This window comes from Pyxicephalus adspersus, chromosome 7 (genome assembly GCF_032062135.1).
Source record: "Pyxicephalus adspersus chromosome 7, UCB_Pads_2.0, whole genome shotgun sequence".
Taxonomy (NCBI): domain Eukaryota; kingdom Metazoa; phylum Chordata; class Amphibia; order Anura; family Pyxicephalidae; genus Pyxicephalus; species Pyxicephalus adspersus.
The window spans coordinates 46,006,875-46,023,744 of NC_092864.1; the positions used below are offsets into that span (position 1 = coordinate 46,006,875).

Below are 16,870 nucleotides of genomic sequence, written 5' to 3' on the forward strand. Positions count from 1 at the left end.
CCAAACCACTTGATTATACATTTAGCATGTCCTCTGCAATGTTAAAATAAAGAATAGTAATAAATGACCTTGTTTTCTTTTATTGCAATAATATGAACTGCAGAGAGCTGTCATCAAATCACAGGGTCTGCTGATTAAAAATAGGATATGGCCTCATGGTCCTGCATATTTAGATGGCATTGGTGGCAAGCAAGGTGTTTTGGCTGACATTATAAGGTTATCTTACTGAAAGCTGACAGTTTTAATATATGTTTGGGGAAAAAACAGTTTCCATCAATTCCAGGCATCAATAAGCTATTCATAGTGCATGATAGATATAAGGCAAACAGACAGAAATAAATCTGAAAGTTATAAGATTTAATATATTTGCATTATGATAGAAATCAACACTCTATATTTAACTTTAAAAAAACAACAACATTATTTTAAGTAGTTAGATAAGACTTATAAACATATTCTACTTGGTGTACATAAAGTATATCTAAACTCAATACCAAAAATATATATTTCGTCTTACAAGTCATTAGATGTGTTTTCTGCATTCCTTTTTTGTACATTTCTGTAGTACTCAAAATTTGTTCCTCAGCCTAGAAATCTAATATCTTTGTAAATTCCGGTGTGCTAAATTAAAATTCCAAACAATATTATCAGCCTTCACAGCTATCTTCTGATAACCACTAATTCCCCACTGTAATGGAGGAGAGAAGAGTGGGGTGTGTTGGCAGTCCAAATCAGGAGATCAGTCTAGTGTTACAGCACTGCAATATTTTAATATAGCAAACATATAACAACCACAGGCCTTTTATCAATTTATAGAGAGGCCTGGAACATGCAATATAAGGGAGCTCTTAGGGGAAGGCCTGCATGATTGGGGGAACAATGGAACAGACAGGTTAGGGTGAAAAGTTTGTCTTGGGGATATGGAGGGGTCAGTTTGAGGATTGGTGGGAGGGTGAAGGTAAGGATGGGAATAAAGTCATAAAAGGTGATGGTGTAGAGAGGTGAGGTCATAAGGAATTTAGCTGTGTTAGTGAGACCTTCCCACCCTCCCCTCCTGTATTGTTGCAGAGGCCTGAGGTTTTGAGATTAGTTTTGTCTGTAATGGTTGGTTGGGTAGGTGCGAGAAGTTGAGGTACCTAAAGACCGTGTTCTTTGGTGTCAGTATCAATAGGGTTCAGAACCTATCTTTGCTGTGAAGTCTCCGGAAAGAGGTCTGAAAAATGAGGTGAACTAAGTTTTAGTTTGGAATAGTCTGCCAGTAGTTTTGATATTGGTCCCAAGTTGGTTGAAAGTGTGGCTGGGAGCAACAGTATCATGTTGGTGAAGTTCCCAAATTGATATGATAAATTCCTTCAAGGATCGACAATCTGGAAAGATATTGATTAGGATTTTTGTTATTCATTTGCTATGGTCTATGTTTGTTTAGTAGTATTTTGTTATTATGATGTTATGGAAAAGGCATGTCAATTTGAAAGTATGATAGCGGTAAAAGTAATAATAATAATAGCCCTTACGGTCCATTTGGTGTGTTTTGTCTTCAGTTGGGTAATGGGGATTGGGTAGGTTGGAGAAGCGGGATTCTGGTATACCGCAGGCATGGCTTGTTCTGAAATGTATTATTGAAAATGGTGCTACCATTACTGTAAAATATTTTGCTTATAGTTTTTATGCCTGGAGATGCAGCTGTCAGGTGTAATGTAGCTGGGTAGTTACATAAATCTGTTGATATATAACTTACATGCCACAGTTGTACTCTATAAGCCGACATTGGAATGTTTACGGTAATGGTTCACTCTAAACATGCTATTTTTCTCTCTTATAGGATTTCGGGATAATGTTTCTTCACCACCTTGCAACCATATCTCTTATTACATTCTCTTATGTCAACAATATGGTACGAGTTGGTACCTTAGTGATGTGCCTTCATGACATGGCTGATGTTCTCCTAGAGGTGAGGCTAAACATTAATTATTTTATGAAGAATAAATCATTTTTGGAAACTTTTGGAAACTTCTTAGTTTTTGAATGTCCTAGCAATGTATTACTTTTGAAATAATTGGAACTTGTTAAAGAATGAGATAAATTGTAAAAGCTAATGCTAAAAAGTATGCTATGCTATGGCTACAGCCACAAATTTTTTCTATTTTATTTCACATTGAAAAATCTTATTTAAGGCCATGACATAGATCATACGAACCCTAAAATAGCCCCAAATATGAGAATGAAAGAAATATTACAACATTGAAAAAAAAAAGCGGATTGAAATACAAAATAATGATGAAATAAAAATTATAATATATATCATTTAGCTGTTTTTTTATAAACCTAAGTGGCTCAGTCTTATAAATAATTTACTGTTGTCATACCAGTTTAGGCTGTACACCATACAAACAAATATGCAAATGTTGATACCCATTCATGAAAAATGTGAAACTAACAAAAGTAGAGTTGGCACATATTGTGTATTTTGTATTAAAACACAAAGAAAATGGCACCAACAAAAATGATAGCACCCTTAACCTAGTATTTTGTTGTACTCCCTTTAAAGGTAGTTACTGCGAATTCATGTGGCCCTTAATGACATTTCCACTCCTGTCAACAGGTAGTTGGGCCCGTTTTTACTGAGCAAATGTCTCCTGCTGTGTCAAGTTTCAAGGCTTACTGCAGACTGCATGTTTCAGTTCTTACCATAGAAGTTCAATAAGATTTAAATCAGGGCTCATGGAAGGTGAATAGCCCAGTGTGTTTTGTTCTTTGCTATTCTTGGCTGGTTTAATTTGTGTATTTTGGGTCATTAGAATAATGTTTTTTGACACACAGAATATCATGAAAGTTTTGAGATGTAATTGTTCCTTGCACACACTAAAGCACCTATGCCAGATGCGGTAAAGATACCCTGAGACATAACCAAGCCTTTTTCTTTCAAATCTTAACCTTTTCATCCATGAATATATATATGATGTGACTTTGGTTGTCAGGAATTACTAATACTTTCATAAATTTCTCCTTGATCCCATATTTGGAGTCTACAAATGGTAAACAATATTCAGGCAATGTTTTAAGGCTGGAATGCCTACTTTAATTTTCTTCTACAAAAACTATTTAGAGAATGAGAATAAAAAACAATCAGCAGTTGTTAATGACAGGCTGGAGCTGTCATTTAGTTTGCAGTAATGTCTGTTTTCTTCTGTTCCAGGCAGCAAAAATGGCAAATTACTCCAAATGTCAAAAACTGTGTGACCTCCTATTTGTCGTGTTTGCTTTGGTGTTCGTAATTGCTAGACTTGGTATTTTTCCTTTATGGTAAGTAGTCATGACATTGAAGAAAATGACTTGTGTTATGCAGTGATGATGATTTTCTAAGCTCCTTTGGTAACCTCTCTTTTTATCCTGATAATGACAGCATCCCATTTTAAGGCTTTTCTTGGGTTAATTTGATTTCATACATTTCTTTAATCCATTGATCATTTTGTTATTCTGCTTCAAAAAATGTTCACTGAAGGAAGATTTACAAAAGTATGGCACATACTAAGCAATCAAGTCATAAACTTTATTAATATATGGTTCTTTTATACCTAATTGTACGTCAGTTATGTCCTTAAAGAGTTGTGGTGCATGGCCTGTTTTTAGCCAGTGCATATACTGCTAATCTATTGAGCCTTAATGGTCTAAACTATAATGTACTGTTTTGATTATAAATTTTCCTTTGTGGTAATTTCACAATAAGTCTATGTTCAAGTTTTAAGCCACTGGCTACTGTACAGAAGGGAAGGACTGGGCATTTTTCCCCAGGGCCTGTACCAGTGGCCTTGCTAGGCCAAAATATTCAGGGCATGTCGCCAAAGCACCTTTGTATGTTTACAATTGAAACACCTAGACAGTATGTATACAACTGAATTATGCAAGCTTTATTTCGTTTTCTGGATATTGGCATCTAGGAAGTTGAAGTCTCTGAAAAAAGAACTCTATCTCTGGGAAATGGGGCCTGGCTCTAGGAGCTGTTGTGCAAGTTGCAGTCTGTTTCTGTTTGTTGAAGTCTGTCTTAGCAAGTTGGAGCCTGTCTCTGCGAGTTAGAAACTGCCTATCTGTGCTGAAGCCTGCCTCCATGAACTAGTGCTTGTCTATGGAAGCTGCAGCCTGGCTCTGGTTGTTGGAGTCTATCTTTGGAACATGAATCCTGTTTCTGGGAGTTAGAAAATGCCTATGGGAGCTGAAGCTGGTCTCTGGATGTTGGAGTCTGTCTCTGGGTGATAGAGCCTGTCTCTGAGGTGTTTACTGTTTGGAAGCATCCATTATTTGATTCTGCCTGTAATCTGTTGAGCATACCGATTTTTTTCACCATGCTGAATTTAATATTTCCTTCAGTGCCCATGGGTGCCATGCATCAACTTGGCACTTTGCAATGTATATGGCCTTGTAAAAAAAAAGTTGGACTGATAATCTTAGGCAACTATACTCACCCATTCTGGGTCTCAGAAAGCGACAGTTGTTGGGTGTTACACATTCAGTAGCTATCTGTTCAAAATCCAGTGTGGCTGTAAGATGTATTGTGTCCTATTTTGAAGAAGGAAAAAAAGTCAATTTTGGAAGAAGTACAAAAATGTGACCTGGCTAAGATATAAATCTGGAGCCTTAGTCCTAAAAATTGTAAGTATTTCTCCATTATCTAAAATTGTTGCTGTTTTTGCCATTTCCAAAATTGACTTTTCACAAATTTTTTATATGTATGTAAAGGTTTTCTGTATTTAAAAAGCAGCAATACATGTTTTTGCTTACTGAAGCTTTAATGTTCATATCCTAATGGCAATACCAATGCATGTCAATGAGCATCACCCAATCCTGTGGTATTAACTGGTTCCTGCTGTTGCATCACTGCTAGGAACCAACCATCTATTAGTTTTATGGCTTTTACTACTGTAATTCACCATGTCACTTTCATTTATGATCTTTTCATACATGCACAGGGGATTGTCACAGTTTTAGAACTTGACCCCTTAATTCATATTTGAATATCTGCCCAACTCCACTAGGGCAGCCCCTGACTGTTGTTGGATATCCAAAATGTATGACATTGATTCAACCACTAACCTCCAGCACTATCTGTGACACCCCTAATCAGACCCACAATACTTTTAATCAAAAAAAAAAAATTACCTGTACGTACACTTTAATATTGGAGTTTTTTTTACCCGTGTTGTCTGTACAGTGAATGTCTTATTCCCCCAGCCCATCCTTTCTGTTCTACACTGCTGTGGCATATGTGTGACAATGGCATTCTAGTTGTTGAATAATTAGCGTGCCTCATTGTCAACCAGAGTATTGTTGGTGTCAGGAGAGCAAACTGTAACATTGTCTTTTTCCCAGTTATATTCTGATCACTTCTGACTCCACTGCCATACACAAAAGAAAATGTGAAACATTGTAGACATTACAGTTTCTTTATTTAACACTACTGTCATTTAAAATGTCATTAGCACTAGTGAGCCATGTACAGTGCTGTATTGCAGGCCTATCTCTGTAATTACCTAATGCAGGACAAGTAGGATTAGCCTTTTGCTAAACATAGTAGTGGTAGTGCTGATACATTCTGTAGTATCATAGCTGCTTAGCTCTTTAAATCATATCAGGGTTTGTTTTTAATGCTGAGCTAAAACCAATAACCTTTTCCAAAAAATACATTTTGAAGTGGAAGTAAATCTGCTCCTGGTGCTCAGGGTTTTGCAGTAATGTGCATCCCCAACCGGGATTGTGACAACTACAATGTTGCTCATACCGCCATTGCAGCCACTGTTATCTTTGCCTGGTCTTCTTCAAAGTTAAGGTCTTTGGCCATCTTCATTGGCAGGGTGGAGATGGTGTAGTGTCTTGGTAGGTCTATATAGTGTACACAAAACAAAAAAATCCTGACAGGTGTCCAGAAAGATGCTAGCCTGGACATGAGAATCTTATCTGCCAGTAAAAAATGACAACAGTCTATCTTCCCCATTCTTGGAAACCTTTAATAAATCAGGCCCAGTATGTATGACAGTGAGAGAAAGAAAACAATCACAACACATCGGGAAGATACAAAGCGAGAATATTTGGAATAATTCTTATTGGTAATATATCTGTAAGGATTCTCATTTATCCAGGTCATTGTGCATCTAGTATTAGTTAGTCACATTCAAAAGGATTTGTTCTTGTAAAATTTAAGTTGTTTCACAACCTTTCCATGCTGCTTCATCAGTTGGAGATTATTGTTAGGCATCTGGGGAAGGAATGGATTAGTGGGGGAAGTAGGGACAGTGTCAGAGAGGTTTTTTTTCTTACAAAGAGGTTTTTAGTTTCCTCTGATGATAAAAGAGTCTTTAAAGTAAATTCTGTTACAAGGCTAGAGTATTAAGACTGATGGTCTGATTAAGCAGAAATACTTTCAGTGAAAACTATATGTCATAACTCATTCAGATCAGTAGATACAGATATACAGACAGCTGAAGTCTTGTGCAACTATTCATGGAAATGTAATAGAGTTTTCTAACCCAAAAATATTTTCTATGTGGCTACTGCAGGATTGACCTGGCTCAACAGGTTTTTTAATGCTTTAAAGAGGACTTTGCATGAGAATACAAGGTCTGCTTATCTTGCAGCCACTTCTCCATGTAAAAATGTTAAGTAAAAGCAATAACACATTGGCAAGCCATTGCAAAAAAAGATATTTACATCCCATGTCCAGCCACTTCTTCCACCAATTGGCCCCAGAATTAAGAGTCAGTTCTCATGGGTTTTCATCTTTTCCTGTATATTATTATAACCTGATAACGAAGGTGCCTTATCATGTGATGTCTTTCAGGCCTAAACAAACATACTGGGGTGTAAGGTAGTTGTATTTTATACTTTTTTTTTATTGTTTGCTATGCTTTCTATTTTATCCAGGTGTTGGTACAGCAATTTATGTGGGTGGGACATTCTTGTACAGGACAACATTTTTTAAGTCCTACTTACCCACAAGTCCCTTCTCCTTTTTCAATATACTTACCGTACATGCTTTACCCATGAGGCTGGTTCCCTCCTGTTTGTACTTGGTACTTGCATTTTATGTATTAAAAGAAGTGTTAGACTTTACCAACAAAGATTCCATGACAGTTATGAGAGAAGCAATTAGTGTTCAGTGTTCTCATTAGCATGACATTGTGCTGTTCTAAACTGTTAGCTTATACACAGAGGACATTGGAATTCCCTTCTCATTGTGTTCTCTGCCTACAGCACTGAATCATTTGTGAAAAGTCAAGGGCAGGTTACTTCAAATATTTTCTTCAACTTGTCTGCTTCAAATGTCATTTTCTTTGTTGAGTCTTTTAAAGAAAGAAAGCAGTATTAGCACGAAACACATGTTCATGGATACACGATTCATATATTAAAGGATAACTGTTTATCACAATAAAAATCAATACAGTTATATATGATATACAGGTAATACTGCAAGTGTAGAATCTTACCTCTGCCTTTTCTTTCCCTGTACAACTATAGATTGCGGTGATTAGATTACTTCAATTTTTACCTATTTTGTATTGTAATCTTCTGTCCAATGGATAGAAAAATATATATATATATATATATATAATTTTTTTATTAAAAGAGGTGGGATAGTTCCAGTTTACCAGACCCACATGTTTTAAAAAATTTCAGAAATTCAAAAACTTGCATCAGAAGGTTAAGTTATTCTTTTGATTCCCCATAACAAAGGCTTTGAAACACAGCAAACCAATGATTATAACTGTGGTGCTTAATATTAAATGTTTTTTTCAAACAAGTTTCTAACTATTGCATTTGAGATTACATTTCAACACTGATGAGTGAAAATGAGCAATTGGCTTTTGAGATTTGAAAACTATGAGCAAAATTTGTGTTAAAAACTGTTGCACAAATTTTGCCCAAAGTTTTCAAATCTCCTGCAAAAAAAATATTTTCCCATTCTCCTATCATTATTTTTATACTACTTGCGGGACATGCACAATGACCTAGACTTGCGGCATCTGCCATCTTGCATGTAAGAATTGCCACCCCATGGCTGAACAAAGAAGAGAGGCAATAAAAGAAGCACACATAGGTATTTTTACTATCAGTGGTGGTGATTGGGCTGTAACAGGGAGTAAAGATCTATCATTGTTGGAGCATCGCAAATTACTGCAGGTACTTCCACTGTCCAACACCCCAAGCCCTTTCCGGTGGCCGGTATTGTTGAGATATCGCCTCTTTGTTTTTCCCTGGCCTCTGTCCATTTTAAACACTTTAGGGTGTTTTTAAATATCTGTTCCTTTCTCCACATTTCAGTTCTTTCTGCTGGCTCCTAATTATTATCAGCAGCAGTTGATGAGCATTGAAGTCAGGGCATTTTAACACACAACCCCTAAAAACTGTTTTGTACTTGATTCCTTTTCATCTTGTTTTATTCCAACCACTGTCACTACAATGGGAAGAAAAAAAGTTGCAGGTGGTGCAGCTATCAGCATGGTCACTGCCGATTCACATGTCTGTAGCACCTGGACACACCAAGTCTTGCCCACGGATTTCCAGATTGGCAGCACCGCTGATCAACTCCTACAGTGAGTTTCAGTGTCTGGGAGGGAGAATATGTAAGACACAAATGAAGGAAGATTTGGCTCAGACAGGAACGGTTTATTACGTTCTTTTCCCTTTTATGAGGCTTGTGAATCAAATGGAAGCTGAAATTTGTATCTGTTTAGACTTTTGACAATCATGGGCCTTCTGTTGACCTACTAATAGCAAACAATTTTAAAGAAATCCATTCCAGGTTTGCTGGATCACCCATGGCTATCCATGTTTATCTTCTCTAGTCTTTGAGAGCTTTAATAAATCAGACCCTTATTGACTTCCGACACTAAAGTGAAAGAGTAAAAGAACATTAAATAAGTAGTGCTGGAAACTCTAGGTCATCTAGATGCTAAAACCTTCTAGAGATCAAGAGAATCCAGAGAGTAGTGCAGACTGATGTCATGTACCCAACACTATCACATCTATCACTAACACGATCACATCTCCTACCCCTTTAACTTTGGGTTGAATGCTTACAGCGGAGAAACTGACACTAGATGTAACTGAGTTCTGGTTCAGATTTCTGTACAGCATTAAAGATAGCAGGCGTGTCATTACTACTTTGTTCCACTTTGTTCATTTTTCTGCTGATGCACCTTTTTATTATAGTTGCTGAAGTTTAAACCTGATACAGTAGAGAGCCAATAAGCAATTTAGCAAAGATCAAAAAGTGGTCATACAGTTATTGCGAGATCCTGAGACTTTAATTTTGCGCTGCTGTGGGGAACCCTCTGGCAACAAGGGATCTGAAGTAATCTCAGACGCGGCCGCTATATCAGAAACTAATTACTGCTGAATGACATGCTTCTTACTTTGGTAGTAATTCTGTTTCAAGCCTAGCTCCTTCTATTGCCCTTTGCTTTTTAAAGGGGAACTCAGCACCAGTCACTGTGTATCTGGAGAGGACACAGATAACAATAAGCAATTTAAACTTTAAACTTTGGAATGGAAATAAAAACATGCTCTGTGTTCCTCTTCAATACACCTTCTTCTGGCACTTGGAGTAGCAGTAACTAGAGGGGAAGTCAGACTGGCTGTGTCTTTATCTGCAATCAACCCAGTGTCCTAGTTTATGCATAAACTGTTTTGAATTAGAAAATACAGGTAGTCCCCGAGTTAAGGACATCCGACATCCGGACAACTCCTAAATAAGAACGGACTTTCCTGCTCTTCCCTGCTGGTTTGTGTGCAGGACAGAGACTTGATATGGGGGGGGGGGGGGGGGGGGCAGTCATTTGCTGTTCTGCAAGCTCTTATAACTCTTTAATGTTGAAGACAAATTCTGCAGCACAGCTTGAGAAGTTAATAAATGTCTCTGGTCCATAAAGTTTTTTTTTACTTTTTTTTTGCTTTGTTTTGTTTTTTTGCTTTGTTTGTGATTGACTCACAGTGAGGATTTATTACAGTAACTGACAGCACGCTGCCTAATAATATGTTGAGACAAACATCTGTCCCTAATTGCATCCAATAAAATAATACCTGTTCTTACTTACATACAAATTCAACTTAAGAACAAACCTACAGTGCCTATCTCATATGTAACCCTGGGACTACCTGTACTATAAATTCCCTAAGGTCATACCCCAACCCTGTCACTACAGGTTTAAAAGAAAAATAATGCCAGTCTGTAAATGATGATGCTATATACATATAAGTCCAGCAGCCTCTGAAAATTGGTCTGCATTGCCTTTCCATGGGCGCTGTTGGTATCAAACCACTACCACATACCATTACCACTGTGGTTTCACATAATAATACCAATAAATCTTTCAAATAGTAAAAACTAGAAAGGAATAAACTCGTATCTGTCATTGAGATGAGTAATGCCTAGTACTTCTCACTTACTATAACACTGAACTAATTTACTGTTGTGAATTAATAATAATATATAGTTATAAAAGCTGCGAGACTAATTATTTTATACTGCAATGCTATTTAACCTAATGTTGTCCGATAAGAGCTCCTTTTTCATTATTCTATATTATAGTGGTAATACTGTAAGTTTCTACCTACCTCCACCAGTAATGTAGTCTGATCCCATCATCTGCATACTGCTCTGGGTTAGTGCCTTGTCTAAAGTAATACTGGATTAGTATTTTCTCAGGAAAAAAAGCAAGTTATATATTATTCTTCGCTCAGGTGTCCTTTTAATGTGGGTTTGGACTTTACTGAAAAAAAATGTAAAATTGAATAAAGAGAAAAATAATTGAGCATGTACTCTGCACAAAAATATTGAAGTATTCTGGTTTTATCATAAACAGTGTTACAGCTCTTCGGGGTCCTCTCCTCCTGTATCACTGTCTGTATTAGTCTGTCATTTGCAATCCCTATTTAATGTACAGCGCTGCGTAATATGTTGGCGCTAAATAAATCCTGTTTATTAATAATAATAATAATAATAATATGTTAATACATATTCATACCATCATTGACTGCTAAGTTGGGGGGGCACCAATCACATGGTCCGGACATATAAAACATCACTTATGTCTGCTCCAATAAAAAGAAGAATAACATGGTAAATAGATAATTTGGTTTACAAAAATGTTGGTGCCCATCACCTAAGCTCACTGTGGCATCCTAGAGAACAGCTGCTGTACAGATTGTTACCACTAGGTGGCACAGTCATATCATTGCATCTCCCCTGAGTATTGATTACATATGCAAGTGCTGTATGTATTGTGCAAGTATTATATAGTGTGTATATATATATATATATATATATATATAGTATAAGCATACTATATATGTATTCTAGTAATCTATGTATGTGTATTATTACTAGCATTTGTAGATTTCTAAATGCTGGAATATTTTAGGACAAGTATGTTTAAATATATATATATATATATATATATATATATATATAAATACTGGATATTATATATATTTTTTGTGCAATATCTTTATTTTCAAAAATATTTTACAACTATGAAATCCATACTATATGTGACATCCATGATCTATATAAGTACAAGTACTAGTATATTTCACAGTGTGTGTGTGTGTGTGTGTGTGTGTGTCTGTATGTATATATAAGTATATGATGTGTGTGTTTACACTCAGTTCAGTGGCCACTTTATTAGGTACATCTCTTCAACTGCTTGTTAAAAATATCCAATTAGCCACTTACATGGTAACAACTCAATGGGTTCTATGTCTGAAACAGGGAACAGGAGGAGGTAAACCACCTTTCTTCCCATTTGAGATGTTCTACTTGAAATCATACAAGTCTTCATGCTAAAATGCGTTTGTCTCTATTTAAAAAACAGAGATTCAGACAATCCCTCAATCATTCACTGGTGAAAAGCAGTTTCTGCCAATAAGGGGGAATGCTTAAAGGAATGTTTGATTCTTTGTTTTAAAATTAGAGCATGTAGACTTGAAGGTGGTAGGCATGAAGGTGGTTTACCTCCTCCTGTGTCACTGTCTGTATCTGTCTGTCATTTGCAACTTTTATTTAATGTACAGCACTGCTTATTATGTTGGCACTATATAAATACTGTTTAATAATTATTAATAATACCTGACTTGGAATGTGGCATGGTTGTTGGTGCCAGATAGGCTGGTTTCAGGACTTCAGAAACAGCTGACCTGCTGAGATTTTCCCAACCATCTATAGGGTTTACAGACAATGATCCCCAAAAAAGGGGTGCAATTCTATGGCTGAGAATGCTTGGTTGATGCCAGAGGTCAAAGGAGAATGGACAGACTGGTTTATTCTGACAAGACAAAACAAATCGAAATAACTGCTTTTTATAATTCTAATAAACCTTGAAGCAGATGGGCTACAGCAGCGGGGTACCACCTAGGCCTCTTCCCTGTCATCTTATTGGCACTTGGGGCTATAATTCACATAGGCTCACAAAAACTGAATATAAGATCGTTGGAAAAGAGTTCCCTGGTCTGATAGGTCACAATTTCTGCTGTGATATTCAAATAGTAGGCCATCAACTTGGCATTAATTTGCCATGGATTTATCCTGCCCTCCTTTATCCTATCCACAGTGACCAAATTTCAATCCAATCAAGCACCTTTGGAATGTGGTGGAATGGGAGAGTTGCATAATGGTTCTGCAGCAGCTGCATGATGCCGTCATGTCAACATGGACCAAAATCCCTAAGTTTTCCAGTATCTAGCGTCCATACCACGAAGAATGCAATGCAGCACACTAAAGGTGTAAATAATAAAGTGCTTGTGTGTGTATATAATAAATATACCTTTTCTGTCATTCTCTTTTGTACAGTGTAATAATGTAGAATATTTATATTACCAAATATGCTGCTTTGTCTTTTTGCCTGTCCAGTGTATACATTCATTGATGATTTTGTAGTAATCTATTTTGTGTTGCATATCTAACTGTATACAGGTGTTATATAAAATCTGATGCTTTTTTTGCAGGATACTAAACACCACAATGTTTGAAAGCTGGGAAATTGTGGGTCCATATCCCTCCTGGTGGGTTTTTAATCTTCTACTCCTAGTTCTGCAGTCTTTGCATCTATTCTGGTCCTACCTTATAATCAAAATCGCCTGCAAAGCCATCTCAAAAGGAAAGGTAAGGATTCTGCTCTCTGTCCCTATTATAGCTGTCAGGTTTTGAACACAGAGTGCTGTCTGAGACTGTAGCTTTGAAAACCCTTCAAAGTAAAATGCAGTGTTACACATAATAATAGATCTATTCAAAACCTTCACTTCTGAGAATCAATAATTTAATTTTTTACAGCTGAAACACACATTTTCTTTTTTCTTTTTTTTACTTCTATTCTTTGAACAGATTTTATTATATAATACAATATATTAGATATAACAAAAACATAAGTTTAACTAATTGAGTTTTATTGTGCACTTTTTCCCACTTAAACCTAAAAGATAGAAAATAATTTTTAAGGAAAGTAGTGCAAAGAGTGGTGTTAAGAGCAAAGGTCAATACCTCATAGAAGCCAACCAAAATTCAGTACCTGTCGCTGTGTCCTTCCCTATAGGAAATAATAGCAGTCATGCCCAGTAAGTTTCTTTAGTGATCTATCAGGACAGATCCCTAAAAGACATTCTGGGACAGTTGTACAGATCGTCCAAGGCGATCATGATCTTTTGTGCATAGCTAGACCACTAGCCACAGAAGACTATTAACCCTATAAACGCTGGCTCTGATAAGCTCTTCTTTTCAGTATTGTTGTGATTGCAATAATTTTTGCTTTTATCATTCAAGCATATATTTATTTAACAGTGTAGATCAGTGTTTCTTGAACTTTTTTAACATGGGAGAACCCATTGAAAAAATCTTTCAGGTCTTAAGGAACCCTCTTTCATAATGACTATATCCACAGCTCACAGTACATTAGTTTGGTGGTCAGTGGGAAGAATGCTTCCAACATTGCTGGCCACTGAGAAGAATTTCACCCTTACACATAGCCAAAAAGGTTATTGGTGTCTGTTAAACTGACTTGAGAGTCACAAACTGCTCAGAAACAATAAGCAACCTCTGGAGGAACCTTGGTTGAGAAACACTGGTCTAGGATGTGTACCCTTTGTGTTTGTTTTTACTTTTATGTCTGTTTGTGTTATGTCAGTTTTTGGTCTCTACCAAATAATTGACTTGAATTGATGAGCAAATCCCTTGTCCTTCATACTTCTATGCAGATATAATAGGTCCAGGTAGGTTAAATATAAACTGTGCAATATGTATGCTGTTCTGGGCTTGTAAGAGCTGCCTTTAGAGCATGTAAAAAAGAAAGTAGAAGTAATAGCTAATATTTGCCTAATATCCATGAAAGAAAGAAGGTATGTGTTTTCAAATACATGTCCCATTAAATTTGTGTCAGTTCTTTAAGGTCTAAGCTGTGCCTTCAGTAACATTTTTATTTTTAAAAGCTTTCTTCTTGAATCCATGTTACATAAAGATCCAGTTTTGCTTTAATTATACTGATAAATCATAAGGGCCTTGTTTAATTAGTGTAATGAAGGGATCATTTACTTGGTGAAGTTGTTTACATATGACTCACACTTTTCAAGTATCTTTTAATGATGTTGTTTTATTGCTTTTTTTTTTGTCTGATTTGTGCATGCTACTCTTGAGAATCTCTATTTACATATATAAATATGCTTTCACTTGTCAATTATGTTCTTTTCATTCTGCTCTCGATGAAGACTGGAAAGTGGAATCCTTTGCATGTAAGTTTCAGTTGCAGAATATCAAATATTACATTTACAGCTTTGGTCTTCAATGTGTTTGTTGGATGGACAGCTTTTATCAAAATAGGGAGCCCCTTTTGTACCAGTGCACTGCAACGCATATTGAATGGGCTGCCAGGGTACAAGAAAAGGTCTTGAGCATATGCATTTGTGCATGTGGAGTGTTGCAAATGTGTGTTGAGATTTTTATAAGATATTTATATAGTGCTCAGATATTACACAGTGCTTTACAAAGTCCATTGTTATGTCACTAGCTGTCCCTCAAAGGAGCTCACATTCTAATGTCCCTACCATAGTCATGTGGCATTAACATTAAGTTAACATTATGTCTAAGGTCAATTTAGGGGGAAGCCAATTAACTCAACTGCCTGTTTTTGGATTGTGGGAAGAAGCCAGAGTACTTGAGGAAACCCACGCAAACACTGGGAGAACCTGCAAACTTCATGCAGATAGTGTCAGACCTGATGAGATTTAAACCTGGGACTTAGCGCAGCAAAGACAAAAATGATAACCTCAGAGCCACTATACAATAATTACATACCAAACATGCCATTAAGCAAAGCATTCTTATAACCGATGACATTATGAATTTTATAACACATGACATTAAAACTCTAGATTCCCAAACAATTTGTAAAATAATTTACTGTAAGGTTCATCTCATTTTCTCATCATGCATCCTTTTTCCTACGGTTTATCATGGGTAGATTTTGAGAAAACTAGGGACTGCGCAGACTTTGATGGGAGGAACGATGGTTTTGACATCTATGTTAGTAAATAAATTAGGTTGCCCCTGAAGAAGCCAATAGGGAAATGCACCTGGTATCAGCGGGGTACCATGCAGATAATGCACTGCCATTGGCAGATTCTGGTCTGAACATGAAAATGTCATAATATTTGTCCACACATAGCCAGCCCAGTAGCACCTATATGCAAATTTTTGTTCATCAAAGCTCTGAATACAAAAAGAAATGCTTTATAGTTCTACTTTGTATTCTGTGCAAACTCTCATTCTTACTTTAGGAGGTTCTAATCCGAACAGTGACATTTGAAGAGGTTCAACTTTTTTTAAGCACTCCTAATGAAAGCCTTTGTACAGTTAGAATGTAAGTGGCCTGATGCTAGAAATCCTGCTGCTTTTCATATTCTAGTGCAGTAAGAATAGGTAGTCGGTGGGTTGCTGGATAATGAATCTTTTCTTAAATTAAATTAAATATATACATGCTGATAGTCTAACATGTCTCAGAACCATGGTTATCTGAAGGTCCAGCATGCTCTGTCAGCCGATTGTTATGAAAGGAAAGCTTCTGGTGATGTAAACTGTAATAAAGTTTTTCTATTAGTACATAAATTATCAGTTTATGAACTCAAAAATTTCTCCTAAACTTTTTTGTGAAGAATCAGGTTCCATATCCAAATTGCTAAATTAAATGCTAAACAGTGCAGCTGAAATATTCTACGAATATATACAGCCAAAAGTTACCAAAAAAACAAAGCTGAAAGACTTTTTTTCAGAAAAACTCTTTTTTGGTTACACTACTTTTGACTCATGCATTGCATTGTACACCCCTGTTTTACACTTTATGCAGTGATCAGATAATTTGCATAATGCCATAATGCAGAATAATCCTTTGTATTGCTTTAAATAAGCAAAGTAGTGAAAGTGTAAATTGTATAACAGGGTGTGCGTATTTTCTCTGGTTAAATCCTACTGACCTGATAATTAGGGGCATCCATATTCAGGAACATAAATGTATGGTGAACCTGTCATTAGGCACGGTAAATAGTGGGTAAGAATATCTTACATTGCATGAAAAATGTCAAAATAATTATTCAAAATAATTATTAAGCTAGCTGGTATACAAAAATCTTTAGTTTTCCTGCACAGCTTGAGCTGGGACATGAACCGTACAAACACAAAGCCTTCCTATTGAGTGATAGTTGGCCTAACTGACCAACTGGAGGCTTGGACAACAAAGAGGACTGGCCAAGAACATTCTCCAATCCAACAGTAGAGTCTTTTTTTAGATTTACTAGCAGCTATGTAGCACAAGGGTTTACTTATACATTACTTTCTGTCTAC

The 16,870-nt window shown here is 36.4% G+C and overlaps 1 protein-coding gene across 1 annotated transcript in view; it reads left to right on the top strand.

The window, feature by feature from the left end:
• Positions 1–16,870, top strand: part of CERS6 (ceramide synthase 6) — a 75,778-nt gene that overhangs the window by 54,770 nt on the left and 4,138 nt on the right. Inside the window, exons 6-9 of the mRNA XM_072419089.1 lie at positions 1,823–1,951; positions 3,197–3,303; positions 12,994–13,150; positions 14,743–14,766. Coding sequence (XP_072275190.1) covers positions 1,823–1,951; positions 3,197–3,303; positions 12,994–13,150; positions 14,743–14,766 — 417 coding nt within the window. The remainder of the gene's footprint in view (positions 1–1,822; positions 1,952–3,196; positions 3,304–12,993; positions 13,151–14,742; positions 14,767–16,870) is intronic.